Source organism: Cucurbita pepo, chromosome LG06 (assembly GCF_002806865.2).
Source record: "Cucurbita pepo subsp. pepo cultivar mu-cu-16 chromosome LG06, ASM280686v2, whole genome shotgun sequence".
NCBI lineage: Eukaryota > Viridiplantae > Streptophyta > Magnoliopsida > Cucurbitales > Cucurbitaceae > Cucurbita > Cucurbita pepo.
This window is the reverse complement of record NC_036643.1, coordinates 3,761,276-3,772,167: the sequence shown is the minus strand read 5'-3', so window position 1 is coordinate 3,772,167 and position 10,892 is coordinate 3,761,276. Positions and strand designations below refer to the sequence as shown.

At 33.3% G+C, this 10,892-nt stretch overlaps 1 protein-coding gene across 1 annotated transcript; it reads right to left on the bottom strand.

The window, feature by feature from the left end:
- Positions 1-1,921: 1,921 nt before the first annotated feature.
- Positions 1,922-4,496, bottom strand: LOC111797244 (amino acid permease 3-like). Its single transcript, XM_023680201.1, has 6 exons — positions 4,196-4,496; positions 3,869-4,102; positions 3,665-3,758; positions 3,372-3,586; positions 3,151-3,290; positions 1,922-2,893 (listed from the first exon to the last, which is right to left on the bottom strand). The coding sequence occupies exons 1-6, from the start codon at positions 4,296-4,298 to the stop codon at positions 2,240-2,242; spliced, it is 1,440 nt and encodes a 479-aa protein (XP_023535969.1). The 5' UTR covers positions 4,299-4,496; the 3' UTR covers positions 1,922-2,239.
- Between the last annotated feature and the right edge of the window lie 6,396 nt (positions 4,497-10,892).

Below are 10,892 nucleotides of genomic sequence, written 5' to 3'. Positions count from 1 at the left end.
TGTAGGACTTGCTTTTTTCAATTGAATTGTTCCTAAGTTGTTTCTCAGTTCTCATCACTATACAATCAAACTGTTAGCATAAATGTATGTCTACTTGCTCAGGAAAAATTTTACTTTTACCCCTAATGTCTTGTTTTTGCTCATTAATTATCTAAGATCTTCTTTAAATTTGGCATTTGTAATTATATATATGTATATATTTTGATCTGTAACAACCCAAACCCATTGCTAGCAGATATTGTCTGTTTTAACCCGTTACGTATTGCCGTTAGTCTCATGGTTTTTATAACGTGTCTGCTAGTGTGAGGTTTCCACACCCTTATAAAGAATGCTTCATTTCTCTCTCCGATTGATGTGAGATCTCACAATCCACCCCCTTGGGGGCACAGCGTCCTCGGATGTCTGGCTTTGATACCATTTCGTAGCCGCCCAAACCCACTGCTAGCAATATTGTTCGCTTTGACCCGTTATGTATCATCGTCAGTCTCACAGTTTTTATAATGTGTCTGCTAGTGTGAGGTTTCCACACCCTTATAAACAATGCTTCGTTTCTCTCTCCAATTGATGTGAGATCTCACAATCCACCCCCTTGGGGGCACAGCGTCCTCGGGTGTTTGGCTTTGATACCATTTTGTAACAGACCAAACCCATTGCTAGCAGATATTGTCCGCTTTGACCCGTTACATATCGTCGTCAGTCTCACGATTTTTATAACGTGTCTGCTAGTGTGAGGTTTCCACACCCTTATAAACAATGCTTCGTTTCTCTCTCCAATTGATGTGAGATCTCACAATCCATCCCCTTGGGGGCACAACGTCCTCGGGTGTCTGGCTTTGATACCATTTTGTAACAGACCAAACCCACTGCTAGCAGATATTGTCCGCTTTTTGACCCGTTACGTATCGTCGTTAGTCTCACGATTTTTATAACATGTCTGCTAGTGCGAGGTTTCCACACCCTTATAAAGAATGCTTCATTTCTCTCTCCAATTGATGTGAGATCTCACAATCCACCCCTTTGAGGGCACAACATCCTCGCTGACACACCACTCCGTGTCTGGCTTTGATACCATTTCGTAGCAGCCCAAACCCACTGTTAGCAGATATTGTCCGCTTTGACCCGTTACGTATCGTCGTCAGTCTCACGGTTTTTATAACGTGTTTGCTAGTGTGAGGTTTCCACACCCTTATAATGCTTCGTTTCTCTCTCCAATTGATGTGAGATCTCACAATCCACCACTTTGAGGGCACAGCGTCCTCGCTGACACACCACTCCGTGTCTGGCTTTGATACCATTTCGTAGCAACTCAAACCCACTGCTAGCAGATATTGTCCGCTTTGACCCGTTATGTATCGTCGTCAGTCTCACGATTTTTAAAACGCGTCTGTTAGGGAGAGGTTTCCACACCCTTATAAGAAATGTTCCATTCTCCTCTCTAACCGAGGTGAGATCTCACATAATCTCATCCACTATTTTAGTCAACTGAATCGTATGGGTTCCATTTGCAAGGATTGGATGGTCCACAAGAACATTTTCCCATTTGAGCAATGCAAAATGGGGCAAATGTGCACTTTCAATGGTGCCCTTAAAAGGTACTAAGTTCCCCATAAAATGGATGCATAGAATTTCCCATGCGCACTTCCAATGGTGCCCATAAAGTACTTCCATATCTTCCATGAAATGATTATTATTGTGCATTTTTTTAGTTCCAATGGACATTGATGGAATAGGGTATAGAAGAGATTGAAAAAAAGGAGAACTTTTCCTCTATTGAAGGAGATTTCATTTAGTGTAAATTACTTTCTTTAACTTCTTTACTTTAGAATCATACATCTAATCTTATAATTTGACTGATATACCCAATACTTTCTTCCATTAAAGAATAGAATGAAGGGATTAAAAGGTAAAAAAAAGGTGGGGAAAGTAATAAATTTCAAATAGATGAAACTTTCCATGTGAATACTCTAATTTCCTTAAGGAAATAGGAAAAGTTACAGTCTTCGGATTGAAACGTGTGAATCTGTTGGATTCACCATTTACAGACTCTCCTTCATGGGGTCCTTACTTTACTACTTACTCAACAGTTAAAAAAAAAAGAGAGAAATTTAACCATTACAAAAGTTACTGAAGCTATAAGAGAGAAGTGCAGTAGGGATTGCATTTATGGGTGTTGTTTTGTGGTCGTTCTTGTTCAGCAGCGTAGTAATAATTTAATGACGAAGGTAAATTTTGAATTGAATTAGTAGATGGTTTGAAAAGGCTTAATTGACTTGGAATCTTGAATAACTCCAGCTACAGATCCAGATGCTGCTGCAATGGTGATTATGAGGCAAGCCAAGCTGAGAATTTGGAGGCTGACCCATCTTGTGCTCCATTTTGGGATCTTCATTTGTGCAATGTACATTTCAACAGGGAAGTAGACAGTGAGAGGCCAAAATCCCAAGGCTCCGAGAAGTCCGACGATGTCGTTGAAGAACGGGAGGAGCATCGAGATGATAGTGGTGATGATCACGAAGATTGTCCTCCAAACTAACCTGAAGAGGTTGAGTTTCAAGGAGCGAAAGCCTGGGATTGGGATACTGATGTCTTCGTTGATGAATTGACTATCTGGGAATCGGTTTGACGCGAATTTCTCGATGAAAGCAAAGAGCGGTTGGCAAAAAACTTGATACGCACCGACAAGATGGACAACAATGGCTACGTTCGCTATGTCGAGAAGCCAAAACGGGTTGTAGAAGCCGAAACCAGTGAGGAGATTGCCAGGAGCAAAGTCTCCAAAGGCTGCATAACCCATACACCCACACAGGATGTAGAAAACTGATGTCACTATTACACTAAGAAGAGTAGCCTTCTTCATTGTCTTGGCTTCTGATGGAGGAGCTTTGATTGTGTCCTATTTACAAACAAAACGCCAAATTTAGAACTCATAAACCATCAAAATTAGTACCTAAAGACCAGTTGATAACGTTTCTTGTTTCTCGAGATTCGTCTCGATTGTTTCCTGTTGTTTATCGCTCGTTTCCTAGGCAACCATTCCTTGGAACGAGAAACACAAACAGGAAACTGAAACTAGGACACGTTATTAAACGTGCCCTTCTTAGAGATCACAGGTTCAAATCTCCCACTCGGGGTATCAAAATCTTCTTTTACCTGAATTTCAATGAGGATAATGGAGAAAGAGTAGGCAAAAGCTATGTCCCCAAGAGCTTGGAAGCTCCTCCATATCTTTTGGGATTCAGTAACAGTGCCAATGCTAACTCCTGTAAGAGAGCCCTTGAGTCTTCCATTATCTGAAAAGAAACCATTGTTAAATCTTCAGAGAAGAAGAAGAACAACAACAAGAACAAGAAGAAGAAGAAGAAATAAGTGACCTGCAACTTGAATGATTCCAAGAATGAGTCCAATAATGGAGTAAGTAAAAGACATAACAGCTGCTACAATGGAGAGCCACCATAACTGATCAAAATCTGGAATTTGTGACAGAAAAATCTCCACAATTCCAAACGAAATCATATAAGGATTGCTGTTCATATGGCAAGGATTCTTCCCACCACTTTTATGGAAGCAGTTCGATCTCTTGATTGCCCTGTTCAAACCCAAACCAAAAAATTCAAACAAAAATTCAACAAAAAAACCCTCCCAAACTCCACAATTTGATACTCACATCATGCTTATGGATGAAGCTATGGTGTATCCAATGGCTACTCCAAACAGATTCACATACTGAACCAACCCACATAACTTCACCTTAAACCCACCTGAGAAACATAAAAAAATTTCAAAAAAATTAACCCAAACACAGAAGATTAGCCTTTTTTTTCCCCTGAAAATTTGGTAGCTCCGCCGCGGAGACGGTGGCTGTTCTTACCGAGGTTGTTCCGGACGGCGTCCATGTAAGTATAGTTCCTCTTGCCGTTGACAGAGTCGCCGGAGCGGTAACAAGCAGCAAGAAGAGTGGAAGTATAATAAGTCACAAACGAAAACAGCAACATCGCTATAGGTCCAGCCACCCAACCGAGCTGCGCCGTCGCCCAAGCCAACGACAAAACCCCCGACCCAATAACCGCCGTGATAATATGAGCACTCGCCGTCCAAACCGTCCCTATATACCCAAAACAAAACAAAAAAAAAAGACATTAAAAATCTCAACCTCAAATCCCAGTTTTACCAAAATCCCAATTCCGCCACCACTCACCCGTTCGCTTAGGGCGGCCGTCGTCATCATACCCGCCGTTGGCTCCGCCACCACCCGGCGGAGCTGAGATGTTGAGTGGTTGATGGTGGTGGTTGGTAGCCATTAAAAACAGAGAGCGAGCAAGGAAAATGAGGACGTGAGCGGTTCGAAACCGTAATTACTCAAAATGTTGTTAAATTAAATGTTTTATTCTCCGCTGCGGCGAAGTCACAGGACGTTGAAAGCACTGACACACTGTAAAACTGCGCCACCGACACGAGCTTCAAAGAGTTGCAGAAAAAAAGAAGAAAAAGAACAAGGAAGGTTAATTTGTAATGAACAATGGGAGATTTTCTTAGAATGGTGAAGAACATGAACCCCAGTGGGTACTTATATATATTAGTGGTGCAACAAGGTGTATAAATCACGTGTCTAGTGGGACCCACATTTTCAATAATTATTTTTTTTAATGTTTTTTTAAAAAAAATTTAAAAAAATTTGTAAATATACATAAACCATGGGTCCCTTAGACCAAAATTGACATCTAAAATTATAAATATTTACTTTTCACAGTATTTTTAAATTATATATATATATCGGAACCATGGGTCCTCCTGTAAAATGTTAGACGAAAATTGAGATCTAAAATTGTAAATAGTTATCTTTTTAGAGTATTTTTAAAAAAAAATTAAAAAAAATTATATATATATATATATATATACCGAAACTATGGGTCCTATTATAAAATATTAGACGAAAATTGAGATCTAAAATTGTAAATAGTTATCTTTTTAGAGTATTTTTAAAAAAAAATTAAAAAAAATTATATATATATATATATATATACCGAAACTATGGGTCCTATTATAAAATTTTAGACGAAAATTGAGATGTAAAATTGTAAATATTTATTTTTTAGAGTATTTTTTTAAAATATATATATATATATAATTTGTTATTATTATTATTTTTAAATTTTAAATTTTCTCTCCCACACACTCGGGTTTATCCAGTTAGAGCAATTCTTGTCCATTAACTGCAGAAGCAGAAGAGGATAAAGACACCTCTCGAGATGCGTTTTTAATTTCAGAATTATTATTATTATTATTATTAATTTTGAATTTCACTTCTTATTTTCACAAAATAAATAAAAATAAAAATAAAAATTTGCACTTATCCATATATATATATATATATCTTCCAAAAAAAAAAATTAAAATTTAAAAATTACCCATTTTTAAAATATTAATTTTTGTTTTTAGTGAGGAGGCAATAATGGTTTTTGACCCTTATATTGGGGCGGTCTTCAATTTTCAAATTTTATTTTATTTTATTTTATTTTTCTTTTTATTTTTTCTTTAGATGAAATTAATATTTTATCTTTTGAAACTTAAATGAAACACCCTAAATTTTAAAAAAAAAAATATAAATATAAAAATATTAATTTTGTTTTTCAAGGTAAAAGTTAAAAATTTAATAAATTGGGTCAAAGTAACGTTATGCATGAATTTACAGTGAATTAAATTAAAATCGTAGATATACTTTAACGTTGTTTCTGTTAAATTAATTATTTGGTTCTTAAAATTTTAAAATACTTTATCTATCTTTGAGAATTTAAGAATTTTTAAAAAAATAATAAATTTGTTTAAATATTTTAATAAAAATGAAAAGGGCAAAATCGGAAGAGAAAAAATGAAGTGCATCGAAAAAGGTTACCTAGTTTTCATCGCTGACTCATGCATCTGTCTTTAACAACATCTTTAATGACATTTACTGCCCTTTTCAACGTTCAGTTATTTTCCCTTTTTTTATTTTATTTTTAATAATTAAGAAAGTAGTAGAAATTAATACCCATATTTATTTATTTATTTTTTATTTTTTCAAATTATTTTCTTAATATGAAAAGTGAGACCTCATATCAGATATATTTAACACAATTTTGAATAACTTCCAATAACGTAATTAAATAATAATAAAAATATTTAAAAAAACGTCTCAAAATTACCAGAATCGACAACAACTAAGATTTGAAAATTGTATACCCGTAAGTCGCAATGAAAGTTGACACGAATCTATGTGTTCAAAAAACTCGATAATCCAATCAACCAACCCAGCTCGTAAGAATTTGGTTGGTTCACGAGTTCCTCTAAAACTAAATTCTCGTGTTCATTATTATATATATATATTTCAAATATATTTTGTAATTTTTAATTAAAATTTTGTTTTTATTATCTTATAATTGGGTTTAATTGAGTCCATTATTTCATATTATTCTCGTTAAAATAAAATTTAAAAATAATTTTTTTAATTATAAGAAAAAATATTCAAATTTAATAAAATAAAAAAGAATACAAAAAAAAAAAATATTGGTTAGGTCACCCTAATAAAATAATAATAATTAATAAAAAAAATTCCAACGCAAATTGATTGGCATGATCCTAAAGGAATATGATTCTCGGGTTTATTCTAATAATCTCATTCTCCACGTCTCTATTTGCCTCTCTCATTCATATTGTATGGTTCCATGAGAAAAATAAATTAAATATATATTAATATTAATTCGAATAAAATAAAGACGTTTATGTCGGTCCCTTTACTATATCGTGTTTTATCGTCTTTCTACTTCGTATAATAATTTTTATACCATTTAATCTTTTTTTTTTTTATTATATTTTAAAAAATTCATAAATTTGCATTAATTATTAAAAAAATATTTATTATATTTAGAATTGAAATAAATATTATATTTTTTTTTAATATTTATTTATTTAAATAAATACAATAATTATTTCATAATTTAAAATTATTCTTTATATAGGAATCTTTGAATGATCAAAAGAAATTAGTCCAATTAGGGTATCTTTGAATTAATTTTATTGATTTGACTAAAACCAATAAAAATAATATTTTTTATTTTAAAAAATACCCATTTAATTTGGTAATTATTGGACCTAATTTCTTTTATTTATTTATTTATTTTTGGTCTAAAGGGGATTAATTATTGAAAATTATTAATTATATTTTATTTGAAACACGTGGCACATTTTAAAACAAGATACCAAACTTAGTTTAATTTACATTTAATATGCTATTAGGTCAAATTGATTCTAGTTGTTAATTGGGACACGTGTCCCAAACCTACCAAACATAAGACTATTTTATAAAGTGTGTTTTAAAAGTACATGAAAGAGTGGACGTAATCCATTTCCCTATAAATTCATAGCATTTGAATACGTCGAGGTCGGATTATGATTTAGGGTATATCGGGAATACCCGAGGAAGAAATGATTCTCTGTATGAAGCTTGTGGGATTGAAGGGTAGATACTAGAACGAGTACGAGCTGATCTCTTCTGAGTTTGGGATGTTCTCGGGCATGGCGGTCTTCATGAAGAATGACTTTTTTGATGTCGAGCTGGTGAAGTTACTGGAATTTGTTGACCGATGAAAGATAGCTGTAGAGGTGTGGATGTGAAACTACAATTCCCTATTTTCAGCTGATCGTTCCGAGAATGGAAGATTCATGCCTTTCAAACAGTGGTAAAGTAATGTAAGACGAGATTAAGAGCTCTTCCTCGTTCAGTTAGACATGGTTTGACCCGTTATCGTTACAAATCATTCAACGCTCTATTATATTAACTAAGAGTTTGGATGATTTGATGACCTAAACACGTTGTACACGTATTAAGAAAAAATTAAATTAATTGTGAAAAAAAAGATGCACAAATTCTTGACGTAATTTACTTTATGAGACATCTATTTCAATTCTTTTTCAATATCACTAAAATATATTAACGACAAATTAAATGTCAAACTTTTGGATTATTGTTGAAAAAATATAAAAAAAGTCAAACTTCATAATTTTTTAAAAAAATGATTATGTCATTAATTTTAAATTCCATTAAATTATGATCGAGCAATCAAATTAGTGTAAAATATACAAATAATGAAAGCTTTGGAGTATAAATTATTGAGTCATCGTCACGTTATGCACTTTTCTCTCGTTGGCAATATCAATATATAGGGGTGTTCATATGACTCGAAACCCTGACCAATCTGGACTACCCAACTCAAATCATAAATGTTAGGTTGGGTTGGGTCGGGTTTTTTTTTTTTCGGTTTGAGATGTTGGGTTGAATTTTCGGAAAACAAAAAATTTGGGTCGATTTACAGATTAACAATTTTCTGGTTAGGTCAACTCCATCAATCTGGAGTTACAACCTAACCCAACCTAACCCAACGATACTCTATTTTTAAGACTATTACTAAGTTAAAAATATTTGACGTTTGTAACTAATATTAGTGATATGAGGTGACTTCTGAAGGTTTGATATTTCAGTTTTATGAAATTTTAATTATTAATCTAACATGCATGATACATAAATATGATTTTTTTAAATAATTAAAAAAAAAAACTCCGATAACTCAACCCAACCCATCACGAAAATAAAGGGTTGAGTTTATAATGGTTGTTCGAATCACTAACCCAACCAAATCGAAATTTCCGGTTGGTTCAAAAGATTTCTCCAACCCAACTCAACCCGTGTACGCCCCTACAAATATATTTTGGTTAAATTACATGTCGAGTCCCAGAACTTTAAGATTTGTGCTTATTCAATCTCTATCCTTTCAATTTTACGTCTAATATATCCAAAAAAAAAAAAAAATTAAAACATCAAAACTCAGTGACAAAATCTACCGTTACGGAAAGGACTAAATAGACACAGATCTCGAAATTCACTGATATTTTTAACTTCTATATGTTTTTCCAGCTCAACAAATTGTAGATGTAAAAAATCGAACCATCGATTTGTCAAGACATTTATTGATGTCTTATTCGGGTTAACGATGAAGGAGACTAATTATTAAGCGGAAGAAATAGAATATTTGGTGTGGATGTAGTCAAACATGATGTACTAGAAATGGCATGCCTTTGTGCACTAAGAACCAAAACAAAATAAAATCCCCATCTAACCATAATTATATAATTTATCTTTAAATAGAAATTGGAAGAAAAAAAAAAATAATAATAATCAGCACGATTTGGTTAAGTGCTTTTTTGACTTCAAGATGGTGCTTTTTATTATTCTTTTTTAGAAAATAAATATTTTTAGAATAATTATAAATGTGACAAAAATTAGACCTACACGTCGAATATTGTAGGTGAAAAAGTGACATCCTCAACCGGACCACGTGGCAGTTTCTCGTGAGCTAAGATGTCGAATATTGTAGGTGCAGAAGTGACATCCTCAACGAGATCACGTGGCAGTTTCTCGTGACCTAAAATGTATTTAGATCGATATATATATACCTTATAATAATACATCAAATATGATATATAAAGTAAACTATAATTTAGTACTAAATAACCTTAACACCCTACCGCAAGCTGAGCGTCCGATTTGAACGAACTGAAGCTTGGATCTGAAAAATTCAAAGAGAGGTTGAGAAACATTTTTTGTGAAGATGTCAACAACCTAGTTCGGAGGAAGCGTAGAGAAACACTTTCATGTCCATCGAAAACTGTAAATGGATCGTTGCTGGCGATGCTGCCTTGGCTTTGGCGAGAATATGTCTAACCCATGAAGAGAGATCGTCGCTCAGCAACGATACTTTTGGCTCTGGTGAGAATATGTCTAACCCTAAGAAGTAGAATATATATTTGTATATAGACACGTAAATTTATATTTTATTTGAACTCAACTGAACTTCGCAAAGTCCGGAGAAAGAATAGGGAAAGTGATTTCACTATATTTATGACCAGGAACAGGCCCTATCACAAAGTATTTATGACGAGGAACAGTCCCTATCCATCTTTTCTTTAATCTCGGGAGAAATACGATTGGGGCTAATTCAAACCCTTCGAGTAAAATACATTCCAAAATAACGGTTACTCGGGCATCTTTACCCTTGGCCATGAACCTCCCTGGTCTTTTTTATTCACGCAACTCTTCTATTTTCCGATCTAAATTGAAGAAAAAAGCTATGAGTTTTATCGGTTTTTTTTTTAACTCAATTTGAGAAGAGGAGCTTTTATAACGTCCGGTTATACATGTTCTAAATTTAATAAAAATAAAATGTGGTTTAAACCCTAAAATATTATATTTATATATATATATATTTTTTAATTTATCATATTGCCGTTGACTTTTTATAAATATTTCAAAACTACCCTTATAGTATAAATTAATTAGAATTTTGGCTGAGAATTAGGATCGGGAATGGAAATTGAGACATGAACCCGGACACATGTCACTATCGCGAATATCCCAATTTTCATTCAGCATTCTAATAGATTACTATTACAAGTGTAGTTTTGAAACATTTACACGACATTTATGAGCATGCTTTTAAAGGGTTCGAGAAGGTACGAAAAATAAACAACAAAATTAGTCATTTCGTGACACGTTCGTAACGAAGTGAAAGATAATGTGACATTGAAAATTCTTTAGGACAGTCCTTTGAGACTCCGACAATTAGAACATTGAGGACACTTAGTAGAGAATCTAATGATGGTTGAATTAGGTTGGATAGTCTTTCCTACACGCCCACAATTAAAGCAAACCTTCGGTGGAATATATATTTTTTCCGATTTTATTTATTAAAAAATATTTTTCGGTTTCTAAATATTTTATAGAAATAGCAATTTAGTCCTCAAAATTTAATTTATATCAATTTGACCCCTATATTTTTATTATATAACACTATAGAACATTTTCA

Coding starts and splice junctions, on each gene's coding strand:
- LOC111797244 (XM_023680201.1), bottom strand. CDS start 4,298: ATGGCTACCAACCACCACCATCAACCACTCAACATCTCAGCTCCGCCG. Junction 3,759..3,868: donor CGCCGTCCGGAACAACCTCG/GTAAGAACAGCC, acceptor TATGTTTCTCAG/GTGGGTTTAAGGTGAAGTTA. Junction 3,291..3,371: donor TGGAATCATTCAAGTTGCAG/GTCACTTATTTC, acceptor GTTTCTTTTCAG/ATAATGGAAGACTCAAGGGC.